The sequence below is a fragment of the Alosa sapidissima genome, chromosome 9, assembly GCF_018492685.1.
Source record: "Alosa sapidissima isolate fAloSap1 chromosome 9, fAloSap1.pri, whole genome shotgun sequence".
NCBI lineage: Eukaryota > Metazoa > Chordata > Actinopteri > Clupeiformes > Clupeidae > Alosa > Alosa sapidissima.
The window spans coordinates 14453150-14474319 of record NC_055965.1 but is presented as its reverse complement, the minus strand read 5'-3'; the positions used below and the strand labels follow the sequence as shown (position 1 = coordinate 14474319).

Genomic DNA, 21170 nt, shown 5'->3' with positions numbered 1-21170 from the left:
GAACCAACTTTCGGATGACATCAAAAAGCCCCCAACTGTAGCCAGTTTTAAATTTAGACTTAAGACCAAACTGTTCTCAGATGCTTTCTGCTAACTGTGCCAAGTTACAAATTCTGAATCTGCCTTGATAATTATTCTACTTTGTATTTTATTACTTTTTTTACGTTTTTTGCTTACTAATTATTCTTAATTTTTAAATGATTTTACCTTGTGTTTATGTTTTCTTTTTATTATGATCTTTACCTTTTAACTATTCTTTGACTATATTGCCCTTCTATGCTTTTATTTGTTATTATTGTTTGGTTTTGTTTATGTAAAGCACATTGAATGACCTCTGTGTATGAAATGCGCTATATAAATAAACTTGACTTGACTTGACATTGACCCCATCAATGGAGACTGGTAGCAGAGCAGGCTTTGATCTGCGGAAATCCACCACCATCTCCTTGGTCTTTGAAGTGTTGAGTTGAAGGTGGTTGAGTTTGCACCATTGCACAAAGTCCTCCACCAGGCTCCTGTACTCCTCCTCTTGCTCGTCCCTGATACACCCCACAATTGCAGTATCATCAGAGAACTTCTGCATGTGGCATGACTCAGTGTTGTAGCAGAAGTCAGATGTGTACAGGGTGAACAGGACTGGCGAGAACAGTTCCCTGTGGATCTCCAGTGCTGCTGATCACAGTGTCAGAGAGACAGTTCTTCAGTCTCACGAACTGTGGCTGCTCGGTCAGGTAATCTGTAATCCAGGATACCAGGTGAGCGTCCACTCCCATCTGCAAGAGCTTGTCTCTCAGTCTGAGGGGTTGGATGGTGTCTTACATGATTTGCCTTGTGATGGTGAGCAGTGGTGTTTGCAGGTATTACGGTGTTCATTTTAGGACATCCTCAGACTCAGGTGTCAGACTCAGAAAAACATGTGTCATCTTCAGACAAAACTGCCTCAGCGTCAGAAAAACCTCTGTCATCTTCAGACAAAACTGCCTCAGTGTCAGAAAAACCTCTGTCATCTTCAGACCAAACTACAGCGTCAGAAAAACCAGACTCAGGTATCAGACTCAGAAAAACATCTATCATCTTCAGACAAAACTGCCTCAGCTTCAGAAAAACCTCTGTCATCTTCAGACAAAACTGCCTCAGTGTTAGAAAAACCTCTGTCATCTTCAGACCAAACTACCTCAGCGTCAGAAAAACCAGACTCAGGTGTCAGACTCAGAAAAACATCTGTCATCTTCAGACAAAACTGCCTCAGCTTCAGAAAAACCTCTGTCATCTTCAGACAAAACTGCTTCAAACCTCAGAAAAACATCTCAAAGGAGTCAGTCTCAGAAAAAACGCTGTCAGAAAAAGTGGCGTCAGGTCTCAGAAAAAATGCTGTCAGAAAAAGTGGAGTCAGATCTCAGAAAAAACGCTGTCAGAAGAAGTGGAGTCAGGTCTCAGAAAATCAGCCTCAGAAATAACGATGTCAGAAAAAACAGTCAGACGAAAAAGTCTCAGATGAAAAGTTATCATCACATCATTATTCCCAAACCCATAGACAAATGTGCTATACCATGATGTAATACCATATAATACCATTATAAAACGTTAGCAGTTGTTGTTGAATTAATTTGATATGAGATGTTATCTTAACTTATTTAGAGAAATGTGCCGTGTTATCTGCTATTTCATGTAATGGTATTACATCATGGCATAGCACATTTGTCTTTATGGGGGTTTGGGAATAATGATGTGATGATGATTGCAGGTTTCTTACTGGTAGGTAGTGTAGCCTACAACTGGGAAACGGTTAGCAAAAGTAAGAAATAATGGTCCAGGTGACGTTCTGGACTTTTGTGGTGGAAAAATGTTTAACCCACTTTTCCCTAGCTCATTGAACGTACCGTAGTCCTACGAAAAACTAATTATTTTGCTGTATGTAGTAGGCTATGTAGCATACTCCGGTATGTGCCTCACAGCAGCTGCTAATGTTACTAGCGAAGTGAGGTTAGCTAAGTTATATACATCGATTTCCTACAATGTGTATACCATTGGATCACTTTTTACCTTTACTTATAATTTCTACATCTATCCAAGCACCAAATATAACATGCCAGTGACAGAATGAATGTATTAAGCATAATATTAAACTCACCGTTCTGTATCCGTCATCTTCTTCTTTCCCCACAATAACTTTTCATTTGAGACGTTTTCATCTGACTCCTTCGTCTGACACTTTTTCTGACAGCGGTTTTCCTGAGACCCGACTAATTTTCATCTGATGTCTGATACCTGACTCTGATAACTTTTCATCTGAGACTTTTTCATCTGACTCTGTTTTTTCTGACAGCGGTTTTTCTGAGACTGACTCCTTTGAGATGTTTTTCTGAGGCCGTTTGGTTTGAAGCAGTTTTATCTGAGGATGACAGAGGCTTTTCTGACGCTGAGGCAGTTTTGTCTGAAGATGACAGATGTTTTTCTGAGTCTGACACCTGAGTCTGGTTTTTCTGACGCTGAGGCAGTTTGGTCTGAAGATGACAGAAGTTTTTCTGACGCTGAGGCAGTTTTGTCTGAAGATGACAGATGTTTTTCTGAGTCTGACACCTGAGTCTGAGGATGTCCTAAAATGAACACCGTATGCAGGTGTACATTCTGCCGTGCGCACTGAACCATCAGGCTACTCAGCTACGGGTAGAGAGAGAATGGGTGTGCATACCATAACATTTATTCCTGCAGGCGCCCTTGATGGTGACTGACTTGTACGTCCAATATGGAGGCAGATGAGGCCGATGACTTTTATGAACTAGCTTTATTAACTAGCACTACCACTAGCTTTATAAAGTAGCACTAGCTTTATGAACTAGTTTTATGAACTAGCTTTATGAACTAGCACTAGCACTAGCTTTATGAACTAGCAGTTGGTACACTAATTGCTCTTTTGACCTTTTCATTTTCAACTTTGTCAGGGGAGTTTCTAGTGGGAATATCTAACAAAGACAATGAAACAGCCCTAAGCTTCTCACTGGCTTGCAGCAATTTAAACTCTCATTCAACATCAACACCCACCAAATGTACAAGCCCAATACAGCAACATCTTGATGGAGACATTATGTTTCACAAAATTCATACCGAGATTTACATAGCAGCCAATTTGAACAAAGGGGCTAAAATGCAATTACATTTTCTTTAATATAATTTATTACACAGCTCTTCACAAGGCAAGTAGAATGCTTTATTGACTTGAATGGGATTTCCCAAAGTTCTAGCGGTCATTATTTTCGATGAAAGGACCTCTGAAAAAAATATTGACCGCTGTCAATGGCAACGAAGTATGTGCTTCTAATTCAGGTATTTCATATCACTACGCAAGGACTGGAACTTCATTCAAAAGTGAAAGCAGACTGTTGATCAGCTGTGTTTTAAAGAATGTTTGATTCAAGTTCAGCGTGTGTTGTTGCAAACTATTTGTTTCTCAGCAAATGCCACGATGAACGGTAACAAATAGGCAAGGCTATGTAAGATAAAGTCATATAGTGGGGAGTTTATTATTTCATTTTGGCAAGTAGCCGTGTAATAAGCGGGATAATTTATAGAACGCCGGTCATTATTGGAAAATAAGTCCCTTCAGGGCGGAACAAGACCCCTCCACTGCGCGTCGGGGTCCGGTTCGCCCTGTCGGGACCTATTTTCCCAATAATGACCAGAATGTGTGGGAACCCTTCAGTCAAGGTTAAGGATTGTCACTTGCCCAGTTGAACATGCCTTGAAAGTGGTAAATTCCTTCTTACTTTTGCCTGAAAGGGTCAGAAGTAATTGATTGATTCTTTAATGTTCTCCATGGTGGGTGGAAGAGGGTGCTGACTTGATCACGTTATAGTGCAGTAGACACTGACCCGTCTCTGTAGTTTCACCTACACTGTGTAATATTACTGTGCTTAATTGTTCACTGAAACTATTTTTGCTTCAGTGATTCAATTAGAATCCCCATTATGGAATAATAAGAAAACAAGGATGTGTGTATGTGTGTGTGTGTGTCACACCACCATCTAGTGGTAAAGAATGTAAATACTTCCAGATTTCAGGATTTTTATTTTTCTCAAAAAGCTTATACATGTTTAGAATACTTCAGTGTGTAATCTCATTTAAATTTGTAACATTTTGTTATTTATTATTTTGGTACTTATTCACACATTGTGTTTTGTAACAACAATATTTTAACATGTCTATTTAAAAATACACATCTTGTAAGGCGTTGGCACATTGGTTATTTTCTCCCTACTTGCAATAGGTGTCGTATTGGAGCAGGGCCCCCAGTTTGGTTCCTGCTAGTCTCTTGTTGAACTCCTCGTCCATCTGTTGGCTCTGGGCCTCACTGAAGTGATTCCTCCAGTCACCCACCTCACCTGGTCAAGACAAGAACAGTGATAATATAGTAAAACACTGACCGCAATCCAGTTAAGTGTTTTACTGTAGACTAAAACATACTGATAAAGACTGATATGGTTTCTGTAAGGGACAGTGCCAGTGATGGCTGCTGGAAAAAGGAGTTTTGGTCTAAAATGGATAACCTAAAAAAACATGCATAAACATAACAGTAGTGCTTACAATGTCAAAAGCTTGCTAGTCTGCTAAAGCCTATATTATGCAATGTTTAATACTAAAATAGACAGACATTTCAACATTTCTGAAAAAAGAAACGCAAATTAACTCAAATTAACAGACGCAGATAATCAAGCTCACCTTTTCTGAAGAAGACACTGCCCATTTTTCCGTGTACACTGTTGGTACTCATAGCGCTGAAGGTTGTCTCTGAGTAGATGGTCTGGACCTGCTCTTCAGTAAGGGGGAAGCCAAAGAACTGGGAGATCTGCCTGATGCCCTCACTCAGGTCCTGGAATGGTAGGGGAACAAGGATGTGTGATTTCAAGACCATGGGACACATGTACTGTATCAATTGACGTGTACAACTTGCCGTAAATCTATGTGTACTGTACACACAATCTCACAATTTGTGTAGAAATGTGAATCGACAGTTAATCCACCGCCCTCTTGCAAATCGAATGTGCATTAGAAGATGGAATATTAATTTCAAGTGTTTCCAGATTTTCTTGCTTAATGCACATTAAGAAGTCAAATGGTAAACCAGTACTGCTTATTGCAAAGACTTGCCTGACAGAACTACAAAACAACTGTTGATATCGGCCTCAGTTTAATAAACCTATATCATGAAGTCATGACTTCCCATGAGGACCAGCTACAAAGTTCAGTGATGGTTGCAATATGCACAATAAACAATACGTGCAAATGACCACACTAATTCATAAACAGACCATTTGGCTTTCATCAGAGTTAGTTCCTCTTGGCATTGCCAAAACACACACTTCAAGCATACCCCACATTGAGACAATGTGCAGAGGTAAGCATTTTTTCTCTGGAAAATACCATTTCATGTGTAGAAAACTGTTAAAGATGTGGTCAGCGATTGTACACGATTTAAAGCCCATAAAATGTTCTGTCACATTCAGTAATTATCTCCCCACGATCCGCTAGCTGCCCATTCCGTGAGTACACTGTAAAAAAAACAGGTCTCTGTAGGCAGCCCAAAAACTAGAAACAAATCCAGTCAGCCTGTCCCCCAAACAAAAATGAAACCCTGTGTGGAGTATATTGAAGGGAGGGGTTAGCTACCTCTCTAGCGCGTTTCATTTGGTTTTTGGTTAAAATATAATTTACATTGTTTTGGACAAAAGTGCCTGCTAATCCCTCCTTGAACAATTTTCTTTGGTTACTGCCCCACTGGATGACCAGTCCCCCTCCCTTTGGCCACTATTCCCTGACTTCATGTTATGAGGATGACGGTTTTGTTTGTTTGTTTGTTTTTTGTTTTGTCTTTGTGTTTACTAAAAACCTAATAAAAAGTTAATCAGCCTGCTAATAATTTTGAATATAAAGATAAACATAAAGAAACAACCTCTTGACTGCACCTTTAAACAGGATTTTAGTGCGTATGCCCAATGTTTATATATGCATGTGCTTTTTGAATATAAGCTTCAGCTAGTTTGTTATGCATTTGAGTATGTGTTTGGAGGAATATCAGTGTTTGCTAGCATGTGTCTGTGTTTTTTTGGGCTGTGTGTGTGTGTGTGTGTGCATACCTGTTTCAACTCCTCAAATGTAACAGTCTTTACATTTGGATCATCCATAAGTTTATTCCAGGCGAGAGCATGATCAAAATATGAACCCCAGCCGACTAAGACAGACAGACAGACAGAGAAGACAGGTATTTTAGAATAAATACTGAGCAAAATCCACAAAACATTTAGGAGTCCATAGACAGCAATGAGCTGGAAATGCAAATGAGCTCGCCATGGCTCGGTGCAGCCAAAACTACCGATGGAAAAATGAACCAAAGCGCAACAAACTCACTCCCCCATTCAACAGTGAGCCATGCACTGTGTCAGAGGTCAAAGGCTCCATGATCACAGTGACCAAAGATGGACACTCCATAACCCTGTAACTCCAAATCAATTATAGTGGAGAAAATCTGTTAGAAAGAAATCAGTTAGTCTCCAGAGGACTTGAACTACAACTGTTGTATGGCTATACAATCTGTGCAGGTTATAGTTGCTATGCGGACACAGAAGCACTTTCAAATTGCAGCCAACATGTACCTTCTCCGCTCATGAAGTCTGAGAAGAACTGATCCCACTCCACGCTGGGGAGCACTGGGTTCTTGTTCATGAAGTGGAAGTAGGAGACCAGCGTGTCCTTGGGGTTCCTCCACACCACCAGCATCTGCAGGGGTCAAAGGTCATAAGTCACACCTCATACAGTGGGGTTTTATGGTGTCTGGTTTAATTCAGGACCTCACTCTGAAACAGAACTTTTTCCCCCCCAATCAATGTGTGTTATCAAGTCGTAAAAAGGGCAATTAATTGGGTCTTTGGACATAGTCAAATAAAAATGGTTTCGCCAGACAGTTTTTTCTCCCCGAATGCATAGATGTAAACAGCATGTAGTTCATTAATGTGACTGGAGTGAAAGTTCCTCACTCACTTTAGTTTTCATGTCTTTAAAAGATGCGGGGATGATCTCAGGGTACAGATGCGTACCAAGAAGCCTTGGAGAAGGCTGTTCAGCTATTGCCTGCCAAGAGAATGCACATGAAAATGGATTAAGTGCTGTGCTGTTGTTAGGTGTGTGCATATACAGTGTGTGTGTGTGTGTGTGTGTGTGAGTGTGAGTGTGTGTGTGTGAGAGAGAGAGAGACAGAGAGAGAGAGAGAGAGAGAGAGAGAGAGAGAAAGGGATCAACCAGGTTCAACTGATCTCAAAATTAATCAGATTCATAACTGCACCTACTGTGGTCTATCTGGACTAAAAAGCCCAATCAAGGTTTTTATTTAGTTATTTATTTATTTTTGTAGATGTGACAGATCAACACCAGAGGTTCTCATACCTTCTGTCTCTCTGGTGTGCAGAACTCAATCAGTGGAGCCATTTCTGAGGACTCCTTAACTCCGCTGGATGCTGCTATGATTTTCCGCAGCACTGCCACCATCCAGTTGAATCCTGGGAAATGGAGTTGCAATCAGAGAAACAATGAGAGATCTGTGGTGTGATATATGCAGAAAACAGAGATGAAAGCTTCCACATGAAATCAGAGGCCAATCTACACTTACGTCATACACAGGTGAAGCATGCCAGGGTTCAGAGTTCATTGTTTTAAACTTCTCCTCATGTTTCCTCTTCCAAAGACTAATATGTTGAACTACACCATATACCTAAGAAATGACTGTACACTGGGCACTGATTATCATATTTCTTTCCCCTAAGTCTCCTTTGTCTTAGTTTTCTTTTTCCTTTTTGTCGTTGCATAATGAAACTTGATGCTTTGCCTTTTGCCCTGCATACTATACAGTAGATGTGCTTTGGCAGGCAATGAATGAACCAGACGAACCAGTCAGCATACAAGTTGAGGACTTCCCACATCTACTCACCGCACTTGGGATAGGCCACCAGCATCACATCGTCGGCCCGCGCCTCCATGGTCCTAAGGGCCTCCAGGTTCTCGGCGGGGCTCACGATGGAGGGGTAGAGGCGACCCTCGAAGCGGTACATCTTGTCCTCGTCCTTGACATTCTTGGACCTCTCCAGTATGGCGAGGTGCGGAGCCGGCACTTGGGTCATAATGGACGGACGGAGGGGGACGAAGAGAGAGAGCGTTGAGGAGAAGAAACACTGGAGGGAGAGAGAGAGAGAAAGAGAGAGGGAGAGAAGGAACGAGAGGGAGCACTGGTGGAAGAGTGAGTGAGTGAGTCAATGAGTGAGAAAGTAAACAGCAGAGGCGTATTTAACTCATAGAGTGGGTGTAGCAATTGGACAAAGGTGACGAGAGAGAGGGATAGAGAGAGAGAGATATTGTGTGTCTGTGTGTGTTTGACACGTGTTATGTGCGAGCGATGGAAAGATCATGATTCAGCTGGTTCAGTGTATGTGGTGTGTGTGTATGTGTGGTGAAATTTTTCATAAAATATAAAAAAATATAATATATAAAAAATTATTCCTGGAACTGGAGCACCGTTAAGCAAGACAACACAAGTAAAATGGCATCTTCAATCCAGTTCTTGAATGTTTGCCGTGCACTACATGATTGTGGTTTATGCTCTCATTTTAAAACCACAAGAGACTTTGACATATTTCTACTCATACATATTTCCCATGGGTATAACACACAGTTATAGTTCATCATGAACTATACACTGCCGTGTAGTAGCTCTGGCCTGCCAGGCCCAAACCCCAGTGACCATATTAATCTCCTCTGTCACCCCGGCCTTTATTGAACACTTCATTGGGGGAGATTGATAAGGCCTCTGGATAATGGACTCCTGAATCACCTTCTACAATAGGGGCAACTTTCTTGTGTTTGCAGTGGGTCCATAGTCTATTTCATGGCCTGAGGTTTACTAATAACTAATAGTCTGTGTTAGTCTCATACAAGACATGCACTGAGCTCACAAACTTGTCTTATGTTACATATAGTGCAGAGCATTCTCAGTGGATTTTCAAATCTCAAGGAGTTGTACAATGTTCAAGAGAATTACCACATGAAGGTTAATTGTATAGTGCTGTATTTGTATGTGTGCTGTATTTCAGTTAAGGAATTTAACTGTTTTCACTGGATGCAATGGTTCTTTCATTGTTGTTGTTGTATAGCTGAGTGTATGTGTACAGGTATGTGGTCTACAGTAATGGAATACTGCTACCGTAGAATGAACCATTCACTTTAGCCAACTGGAGACACACACAAACACAAACACACACACACACACAAGCTGATGATGATCCATACAAGTTACTCTTCATGGCAATAAATCACACAATGACAGTTAAACTATAACTCTGCATGCGTCTTTTGCTATTAGCTATTGAGCTTATGTAAGCATGATCTCAGCGCAATACACACACACACACACACACACACAGGCTGATGATGATCCATCTTACATGTCACTGTTCATGGCAACAAATCACACAATGGCAATCAAACTAGGACTCTGCATGCGGTGCCTTTTGCTCTTAGCTATTGCAGTTGTGTAAGCATGATTTCAGCGCAACACACACACACACACAGACACACACAAATACATACATCCATCTGACACAATAAGACGGACGGCACACCTGCAGTAGGTGTGTCTCCTCCAGGCCGTGCTGTAGTAGTGCACCTGCAGGCTACATAACAGTGACATGCTACATGTGCCTGCATATTGTGTGCGGACCCCAACAGTACGTGCTCTGCTGTATAGCCATGACAGCGCATTTCTCTTGTCATGAGAGTGGTTTAGGGAACAAGGCGAGTGCTGCTGCCCTGCTTTCTTGTTCACGTACATTAGCTGTAAAGAGGAAATACACAAACCATATTGTGAACCATATATCATTCATAATCACACCAGTGTCTTGCCATATAGATAGACTTTTTTCACTACAAAGACAGATTATATATACACTTAAAGACACATTATATATACACTTAAAAACAATTAATGTGTTCTTACCAGAGATAGTTTTAAATTGGCATAGGTACTTAATACTGAATAGTACTAATACGGAATAATTAAGAGAGGTGTTGACAGCCACTGAATGGCACGACAACCAACCCTTGCAGTCAGAGCCTTATAGATATATGGCTCTGCTTGCAGTAGCCTAATGAATTGTGTTCTAAAATGCTTTGATAACAACAGAATCATCTGCACTTACCGTGTCATACATAAGATACGGTCATGGGCACATGTTTCTGAGTTGGTACCAGTTAAACTTCGCTCTTGTATGTTTGGACTTGGCAATTTTTTTTGTTGTAATGGCTGGGGTCACCTGTACTATTTTGTTTTCTTTCTTTTTTTTCACAAAAGCATAATAAGCTTGGCACCACACTCACTGGCTAATCGTCATGCAAGTTGTCTTCAACTCCAGTAATAAATACAAATCTTGCCATGTTTTTGCAACTTATTCATGTCAGAGAAAATGTGCACTTAGCAGCCCCTATCTCACTATTGTCATGTCAACTTATATTACGAAAAGAAAAAAATTTGATTATGTTTTGCTCTTTCAGCCTGTCATCCTGTAATTAGGAGGAAATTTTACCCTCATACCCACAACAACCCAATTTAATATTAGAAACATATTTCTTGGCGGATTAGAATGATTATGAATACATCATTGCATTTATCATTGCTGTGCCTCTTGCAAGATATACTGTATGTAGTAACCATTTTTGAAAAGCAATAAGACCAGCAAGACTGTAGGTTCCATTGGGGGGTTTTAGGCACACTGTTTCATGTCGCACCCCTTAGATGTTCTAAAATAACTGGAACCTACGGCCTCTAGGGGCTTATAGCTTACTGTAATGTATTACAGCTGTTATCTAGGAGAGAGTATTAAGAGTAGTGGTATCTGCTAAAGTCTAGAGAGATGTCCTGACAATTTACTGTATGTTGAGGGAAATAACACTTACAAAACATTGGACAAGACATCAACTTTCCACAGTGTAATCTCCCCCGTCATTATACTGACACAAGTGGTGTAATATCGGCATTACAGAACATGGGAAATAATGTCTTTTTTTTTCAGTGCTCAAACTTGTGCATTTTCACTTCCACTCATGCCTGCCTCACAAGCCGGCACCCCGCCCCGCTTCAGCGGCTCGTGCCCCAGCGTCACCTCCGCAGCAGCCGATGAGCTTCCAGCAGCCTGCCAGGCCACCCAGACCCCAGCAAGCAGAGCAAGCCCCGGACATCCAGCCTAGGGCATCAGCCCCGAGGTCCTGGGGGAGGAACGCCCTCTCCTCGGCCGCCGCCAGGCATCGGTCGGGCAACCCTCAGGGGAACAACAAAACAGGACGGACAGCCAGCTCCTAGGGCTATCTGTCTGGTCCCCTCTCGCCCACAGCGCTTCACCCCGTACACAGAAGACGAGGCGTCTGACATGGCAGTTCATTGTGCTTTGGTACAGGGAAATGTTAAAAAAGTATCAGCACTGTGCCATGGCCTGTCCAACTTCCCCATTTCACAGTCAGTTTACACAAGCACTTCTGCACACACATTTCCCCCTCTTGAAGCTCTGCTGGAGAGGAGAAAAGTGTGACCGGTGTCAGCAAATAATCTCTCCCGCCACGAACAAACAATACATTCTCTCCCACATCCAGGCCCTCAGCCTATGGCGCATACAGTGGGCATCGCTTTCAAATGACCACTTCAGTCGCGCATTACGAGGCGTGAAGCTGCGTGAAGCTTTAGTACAACTTTCAGCCACTGTGCGTCGCTCTGCCACTGTACATCGCTCTGCCTGCCGCCCCTACTGAAAAAGCAGGAGACTTGCCGAGAGTAATCCCAGCCTACGAATTCAATAACAAAATAAATCATGCATAATTAATACACAAACCATATTGTGAACCATATATCATTCATAATCACACCAGTGTCTTGCCATATAGGTACTTTTTTCACTACAAAGACAGATTATATATACACTTAAAGACACATTATATATACACTTAAAAACAATGAATGTGTTCTTACCAGAGATAGTTTTAAATTGGCATAGGTACTTAATACTGAATAGTACTAATACGGAATAATTAAGAGAGGTGTTGACAGCCACAGAATGGCACGACAACCAACCCTTGCAGTCAGAGCCTTATAGATATATGGCTCTGCTTGCAGTAGCCTAATGAATTGTGTTCTAAAATGCTGTGATAACAACAGAATCATCTGCACTTACTGTGTCATACATAAGATACTGTCATGGGCACATGTTTCGGAGTTGGTACCAGTTAAACTTCGCTCTTGTATGTTTGGACTTGGCAATTTTTTTTGTTGTAATGGCTGGGGTCACCTGTACTATTTTGTTTTCTTTCTTTTTTTTCACAAAAGCATAATAAGCTTGGCACCACACTCACTGGCTAATCGTCATGCAAGTTGTCTTCAACTCCAGTAATAAATACAAATCTTGCCATGTTTTTGCAACTTATTCATGTCAGAGAAAATGTGCACTTAGCAGCCCCTATCTCACTATTGTCATGTCAACTTATATTACGAAAATAAAAAAATTAGATTATGTTTTGCTCTTTCAGCCTGTCATCCTGTAATTAGGAGGAAATTTGACCCTTATACCCACAACAACCCAATTTAATATTAGAAACATATTTCTTGGCGGATTAGAATGATTATGAATACATCATTGCATTTATCATTGCTGTGCCTCTTGCAAGATATACTGTATGTAGTAACCATTTTTGAAAAGCAATAAGACCAGCAAGACTGTAGGTTCCATTGGGGGGTTTTAGGCACACTGTTTCATGTCGCACCCCTTAGATGTTCTAAAATAACTGGAACCTACGGCCTCTAGGGGCTTATAGCTTACTGTAATGTATTACAGCTGTTATCTAGGAGAGAGTATTAAGAGTAGTGGTATCTGCTAAAGCGTAGAGAGATGTCCTGACAATTTACTGTATGTTGAGGGAAATAACACTTACAAAACATTGGACAAGACATCAACTTTCCACAGTGTAATCTCCCCCGTCATTATACTGACACAAGTGGTGTAATATCGGCATTACAGAACATGGGAAATAATGTCTTTTTTTTTCAGTGCTCAAACTTGTGCATTTTCACTTCCACTCATGCCTGCCTCACAAGCCGGCACCCCGCCCCGCTTCAGCGGCTCGTGCCCCAGCGTCACCTCCGCAGCAGCCGATGAGCTTCCAGCAGCCTGCCAGGCCACCCAGACCCCAGCAAGCAGAGCAAGCCCCGGACATCCAGCCTAGGGCATCAGCCCCGAGGTCCTGGGGGAGGAACGCCCTCTCCTCGGCCGCCGCCAGGCATCAGTCGGGCAACCCTCAGGGGAACAACAAAACAGGACGGACAGCCAGCTCCTAGGGCTATCTGTCTGGTCCCCTCTCGCCCACAGCGCTTCACCCCGTACACAGAAGACGAGGCGTCTGACGTGGCAGTTCATTGTGCTTTGGTACAGGGAAATGTTAAAAAAGTATCAGCACTGTGCCATGGCCTGTCCAACTTCCCCATTTCACAGTCAGTTTACACAAGCACTTCTGCACACACATTTCCCCCTCTTGAAGCTCTGCTGGAGAGGAGAAAAGTGTGACCGGTGTCAGCAAATAATCTCTCCCGCCACGAACAAACAATACATTCTCTCCCACATCCAGGCCCTCAGCCTATGGCGCATACAGTGGGCATCGCTTTCAAATGACCACTTCAGTCGCGCATTACGAGGCGTGAAGCTGCGTGAAGCTTTAGTACAACTTTCAGCCACTGTGCGTCGCTCTGCCACTGTACATCGCTCTGCCTGCCGCCCCTACTGAAAAAGCAGGAGACTTACCGAGAGTAATCCCAGCCTACGAATTCAATAACAAAATAAATCATGCATAATTAAACATTACCTCGATTTAGGCTACTTGGGTATGTCTTAAGGCTTGACTACACGGTGGCAACGAAAATCGAAATCGAAATTTGCTGTCTACATTATTGTCAGTGTTGGGGGTAACGCAGCTACGCAAATCAAAACAGTGGTGTGATAATTGAGCCAGTAGAGAAATAACTGTTCAGAATTAATCTGTAGCCTTGGGTAGGCTTCTGCAGAAAACAATGTTTTTGCCGATTTAATACTATCTGGCGACGTTTTTAACAGGCTACGCAATAGAGGCTTAGACAACTATGACCCACGTTTTGGTTTCGTAAATTAATTTGCCCTACTTCTTGACTGAAATGTAGTCAATTGACTTCTTGACATGTCATTTTTATTTTTCTGTACAATAAACAAATACATCTGCTTTATGCCGCAGAATTACATTCATATTTGGCTGACTTCTGCAGACGCGCAAAAAAACACTGCCAGGCGCATCCTTAAAAATATTTTCATTTGCCGTAACCCGACCGACCCTGTCAATTTAGAACCGACCCAAATATTTATTTTTTTCCCCTTTTAGTCCGACCGACTTGCCGGTTGTAAACTTGCGTTAAGACCGACCGATTTTTTTTTACTCTAAACAACCAATACAAATAAAATACTATTTATTTTAGTAGGCCTAAGTATTGTGAATATAAATTGCCTACATACAAACTCTCTTAAATAAAACCCTGTGGCGTCATCTCTACACCATTGGTTTACGCATGTCACACTATGGCCTATACGCTTCGTTTCATTCACACAAACATCTCAACTCAACGCTTATTACTTGGCACGAAGCTCTGGAAGAACTGTGCCCAGAACTGTGCCCAGAGTACACAACTGTTTCACCAGCACATTTAAATGACTTGACTAAAACCGTGCATAACTGGAGGTACACCTGTTATCTGAGCAGTCTGTATGTCCTCATTTTGCGAATGCGAGGACGATATGAGTCTGTTGCATAGATGTCCGAGTCACGCATAATGTTTGAAAACCACTGGCTCGTAATCACAACAATTTAACACACGACAGTTGGATACTTCATCATGTTCCCATGCCTACATTTTGGTGAGTAGCATAGAGATCGTTAAAACAATAAAGTATGGCCTCCTTGATCAAAGTGGGGAATAAAAGAAAAAGTTTGAGAACCACTGGCTTAACAAGTTACCTGCAGTCCAGAACACACAGAATATTGCCTTTATAATCAACTACTATTTGTTCCAACAGCATTCAAACAAAGCCTTTATAAAAGTGAAAAAAATATAGGCCTATTCCATAAGAAGTAAAATAAAATACTGTTACTCGGCTTTGTCTGAACTGGCCATTGTAGGCTACGTAAAAAATAAACAAGTAGGCCTATTCCCTATCCAATGATATCGGCAAATGTTTGTTTTCCAAAGTAAGAATTTCACTTCACCATGCACCTTCGACAATGAATAGCTCATTACACTTATGTTACTGTTGAACGTAGGCCTAACTGGTACCATTACCAACATTATTCGGTGTCCTAAACACTGGCATTTTATGGCATTGTGTCATGTAAGGTCGTTGCAAAATCTAGAGAAATATGTGAGGTGGTCAGCGGGGGACAATTGAGACACACAGGATTGTGTTATTACTTGCATTCCACACTATCTCAAACTTTTTCTTTCATTCCCCACTTTGATCAAGGAGGCATTGACTGATGATAGTGGTATCGGGGGCAGGAGGATTACTGTTAGCGCAGGCTATATATAAAATTATTTAACAGAAGGCCTGCCTCGAATGCAGGCTTGCCCAAAATAAAGGCCTGTGGTTTGCACAGCCTACAGTAAGTAGGTTAAATAACAGACACGCCACAATGTGCGGTATGATAATTTTTTACGAGCAAGATGTTTTTGGTGCTCTGCATGTTCTTAAATAACAATGATCATCAGTAGCCTAATATTCAACCATTATTTTGTGTAAATGGGTTAGACACCAGGGACCATATTCACAAAGCCTTTTATCTTACCACAAGGAGTAGGCTACTCCTAAATAGCAATAAAAGATTTTAGCTATAGGAGTTTCTCTTATTAAGTTATTCACAAAGCCTTTCAGACCTAGGCTACTCTTAGTAAGGGAAAATGACAACTCCTGAACAGATTCTGGAGCTGATTCTGGAGCTGAGCGCGAGAGTGAGTGAGTCTTCGTTGCTATGGATGACGTTATTAGGCTACTCATGCACGAGCTTGACTGAAGTGACCACCTTGATTGGCTGATGATTGTAACGCGGGAATGATTCCAAACACCTCCCTTACGATGAGTGGCAGACGACAGGTCTGAGAATGCATGCGCTACACAAGGACAGAAGATGATGAATAACTGAATAAAAAGGCCTAGCCTAAATGAATCAAGAGTAAGGCAAAACAAATAGCCTAGTAGCCTAATGAAACATACGGATTGATGTAGTATCTTTGTAACATTATTAAATTAATCTGTTACTATGCCTATGCCTACGTTTGCAAAAGAGAACATTTTAATTTGATTCACAATAGGCCTAATGTTACATTTAATTTACATGTTGACAATGGGTAGCCTAGTTTTGGTTGTTGTTGGTGGCGTTATTGTATGTTGGTTATGCCTACAATGCAAAATTGCTTCCTCACGATTGGAAGCTCCTGTAGCCGCATAGAATTTCAAAACAGGCGAAATGCCACAAAACCGGTTTGTGAATGTCTGTGAGTTAGGAGTCCTCTTGACTTCTTTTAAGCTGTCACAGCTAGTGGGAAGGTGTGATTTGTTGGGGGCAGGGCCGGATTAACTGGGCACAAATGTCTGATGACCCCCCCTGCCCCCCAGTCAACGTGAATCGGGTGGTCAGTTAATAGGCTATGCCGAAATAGTTTTCAACATTTTGAATATTAGTGTCGGGTGAATTAGGAAATGTTCTCAAAGTAGCCTTATGGCTAAAAGCTGCTTGGAATCCCCCCTATCAAGCAATATAACCATACAAACGCGCACACTCATTGTTTCAAAAGGAGTAAATTCGCAACGCAACACAGACCCCGCTTTTCACGCATCAGTCACTGACATGAACGAAACACAGAACCCGCTTCTCTCACGGCAGTCACTGACAGTAGCCTGGAATAAATGCATGGGGAAAAAAACTTCCCCATGACAAAGACATCGTAAAACACTGAAAGTTAATATTTTGTCACTATAACATACATCTGTCCTTTGTCAAATGTGTTATGTTCCAAGTAGCCTAATGCGTAATTCTGTTTCATAAAGTTGAACAAATACATTTGCTTATTTCACAGAAAAATATAAATAGCCAGTTAGGGTCTACAGTGCAGAGTTGGTAAGTTATGGTAGGCCAACTTGGAGTGAACATACAAACAGGGGAAATTCTTTCTCTAGTAGCTGAGTAGCCTCAGGTGCGCACGTAATATAATAATATAATAATAATAAGCTTTATTTGTATAGCACCTTTCATACACAGAATGCAGCTCAAAGTGCTTTACATTTGAAGCATGTAACACAATAATAGTCAGTCAGTCATTATCAATCACTTTTCTTCATTGCTGGGGCCGTTTATGATCCACTCAGCAACATATCAAAAATATAGAAAATGACGTCATAAGACTGGCAGCCTTAACCCTCTTACCCCCCACAAGCTCGCCATATGGCAACTGTGGCAAGGAAAAACTCCCATATAAGAAACCTTGAGCAGAACCTGACTTAATAGGGGGAGCCCATCTGCTTCTGGCTGGCTGCGCCCTCCAATAGCAGCAGATGTAGAATAATCTGAAAAAGTAGTCTACAGGATAAGATGAGTTAACTAAAAGCTTTCCTGTACAGGTATGTTTTCAGATCTTTTTTAAAAATATTTACTGAACTCGCCTGCTTGATGTACAAAGGCAGGGTGTTCCATAGTTTGGGGGCATAATGGATAAAAGCAGCTTCTCCACTTCTCCACTTAGACATAAGGCCGAACATGCAAGCGCCAATGAATCGTGCTCTCACGACAATCACGCCGTTAAACTTAAATAGGTTAACATCACTCTAAGTTCGCCTTCAAGCAAGGAAAACGATGATTTGAAGACATCTGTTTCGTTGGAAGGGCAAGGGGTAGTAACAGGACAACACAGAGACAGGCCCGATGGCAGGGCTGTTATGAGAGTATTAAAATATGGGATATTCTACGGGAAAACATTAAAACGGCAAGACAGCGGGGGGAAGTTAAAATACGTGAGAAACACGGAAAAAGTTAGCATGCATTGTCTCGGTCCCCGTGCACAGGGATTATTTGTCTTATTATTAATCACATATGATTATTTGTGAAATTGTGCAAACAGGCACAACACATTTGAAAAGGAAGGACTGGTAGCATGCAAGCTCACAGGAAAGATTGATTTAAGAACGTTATCACAGTGTGTGGCTGTGGCGCAAAGCAGCGCGGGCGGAAGACAATTGGCAGGGGAGGGTCATGTCTTTTTTAACAATTCTGTCGGAGGGTCATTGAACAATTTCTAGCAGGCAAGGGAGGGTCATGCAACTTCTGACTGAAGCACTCAAAATTCCTCCGGTGGCCCCTTCAATAAATAACGAACAGTCCCTAGATTGCTGCTGGGCTATATGTCTTGGTTCATGTCTCATTGCCGTGAAATGCGTAGCCTATCTCGTGGTTGCATCCATTACAAACAAACATGCAATGTGAACGTCTGGGATTGGGAAGAGCACTAAATGCTCTACTGAATAAGCACGAAGTCAAACCTTTAAATGAAAAACACTCTTTAATAATCAAAAAAAATAAACCGCTAATGAAGTAAACTTGTGACCATCAAAAATCGTTTATCGCCTGTAACTCCGTGATAACAGGACGTAACAAGAAGGCATTTGGCTGAGCAACGGAGGTTAATATGCTCTATATTTTGTCCAAATGATGTCTGTCTATCATCGTTGCACTCGGAGAAAACCAGAATGTTTAATTTGTCCTGCGTTCTACGGCTGCAAACGGGATTCACTCGCAGTAACCAAATATTTCTTTATTAGGGCAGGGCAGGCATATTTCTGGCTATTAAATTATTTCTAAACCAGTCTGCTAAAGTCTGTAGTGATGTCTGTGTAGGGTTTTCCAGGCTCCATTTCTTTGGTTTTTATTTTCTTCTTATTTTTTTTTTAGGCTACCAATTGGCCAGACCCTCAACTTCGGATGTTGACGCAGGGGGTCAAACCAATAAGCGATTTGCGCTGTGGGCTTTGCTACTACAACAACAACAACAACAACAACAACAACAACAACAACAAGCTACCGGTAGGCCTAGTAGTAGGCTTATGATTTTTACTGTAAAAATGGCATAATTCTTGCATAGCCTGTTTGACGTCGGCCAATTAACGTCAACAGTGATCGTCTACATCATGTTATGCAAATTGGATATATAGCTTTTTGACGATAGGAAATAATCAAATCATGCCATTAAGTTGTCACTGGATGTTGTGTTGTTGTGCTTGGTAGTGTTTAAGCGCACTGCAGGGATTTTATGGTAGCGGCATAAACCTTGCACCATGTGCTCTTGGGGCTAGCGGAGGCCTATAGCTTGTGCACAGGCATTTCCCCTTTCCATTAGATGTAGGCATCATTTTGCGATAAAAAAAAAGAAATAAACATAAAAAACAAGAAAATAACAGTTTAATTCAACACATTAATGCAGTTCATATGGAATCTCACAGTCGGATTTAGACGCAGGAGTGTCAACTAGGGGAGAAAGAATGCATTGAAAAGTTTTGTGCTGGTCATAAACTTTTAAAATTATTATTAGGCCTAATCTATTAGGCTATTACAACATGTTTAGAACAGTGGTAGGCCTATTAAATGGTGTGTTAAAGAGAGCACAGGATAGGCCGCAATATTGTCCCATATTGTCCGCAATAGTGCTGTGGGATTTTGAAACGTAGGCTAGAAGTTGCCTTTCGGGGTGTAAACCCAAACGTTAACCCAAACGTTAAGTTTATTCACCACTACAAATAATATTTGGTATAGTTTATCAGAGGCACAATAATAATAAAAAAAAGTCTATAGAAGATGGAACTTTGTAGTGCAAACCATAAACTGATGATCAATGGCCAGATTGACCGTTGAACATTGCCTGAATCCCTCAACATCATGTTTTGACGCGGGGGTTTGGTTAATTATGTGCAAATGCAGAATTTTATAAATGTCTTAAGTAGGCCCTAGTGTATGTCATGGCAGTGTTCAACTTTATACATATTCTCACATAATTGCATTGTGTTTGATTGTAAACATCTTTGGTGACACAGTTGCTGAAATGTTAATATTAGGACTTTTATTAATGCTGCGCACATGCGCAAAACAATCGGGCGGTGAATGTTCCCAAGCACCCCCGCTTCCCGCTTCTCTGCTATCTGCGCTTCTCAACTGCAACGAATAAAGTAGGTAAAGGTGGATGCACACTTACATTTATTTACCCTATTTAGGCCACCTATCATTGTGTTGCCGTATCGTGTGCACTGTTCTAGTTACGGGAGTGATGTGTCATGTTTAAAGAATCTGTAAGATGCTAGAAAGTAGACTAGCCAAGGTGGGCCAGAGTTTTAGAATATGTTAAATTCATTTCAAATTCACCCAAGTGCATTATGCGAATAGGCCTACACATTTGATTTCCATGTAAAATGTGAGCACTCAAGACCTTGAAGGAGTCTATCTAAAATACTGTTAAGATTAGTCATTGTTAATCATCTAAGTGTTTTTTTCATACTGTGCTATAATAGGCCAAGCCCATTTTTAGGTCAACAGAGCCATCCCTGCTCATTTAATATGGGAGTGTTGGACATAGATCTGTGTTTTTAACGGTCCAAGACTAATAATAGGACATCTGAGAGCATTAGGCCTATATTAATTTAATTTTGTCATTGAATGTGTGTCGTAAAGGCTATTTCTGTGTGGATTGTGGTTTTAGGACAACCTTTATGACTTTTAAATGTGCTGACTGTTAAAAATCATAATAGATATATAATATAATATATATAATAGATACATAATAGAAATAATCTCTGTGTGTTTATATGTATATTTCAGTATGACAAAGCGAAAATTCAGGCCTTGTCCTGCTTGCCAGGTGATGAACCAGGCAAACAGGAAATGCTGCAGTGCCTGCTATGTAAGCCTGAGTAAGAGTAAAAAGATGAAGGGTCTCAAAAGAGCGGCTTAATGATGAGTGGGCTGATGGGGTCAGGCAAAACCGCAAT

The 21170-nt window shown here is 41.3% G+C and overlaps 1 protein-coding gene across 3 annotated transcripts in view; it reads right to left on the bottom strand.

Annotated features, from left to right (window-relative positions):
• Positions 1-4048: 4048 nt before the first annotated feature.
• Positions 4049-21170, bottom strand: part of LOC121718313 (sulfotransferase 6B1-like) — a 37605-nt gene continuing 20483 nt past the window's right edge. For all 3 annotated transcript variants that reach the window (XM_042103314.1, XM_042103315.1, XM_042103316.1), the window contains 7 exons: positions 7976-8216; positions 7435-7547; positions 7033-7122; positions 6648-6771; positions 6132-6226; positions 4717-4867; positions 4049-4379 (listed from right to left, as the gene is read on the bottom strand). In XM_042103314.1, the coding sequence (XP_041959248.1) occupies positions 4252-4379; positions 4717-4867; positions 6132-6226; positions 6648-6771; positions 7033-7122; positions 7435-7547; positions 7976-8216 (942 nt within the window). In that variant the 3' untranslated portion in view covers positions 4049-4251. The remainder of the gene's footprint in view (positions 4380-4716; positions 4868-6131; positions 6227-6647; positions 6772-7032; positions 7123-7434; positions 7548-7975; positions 8217-21170) is intronic.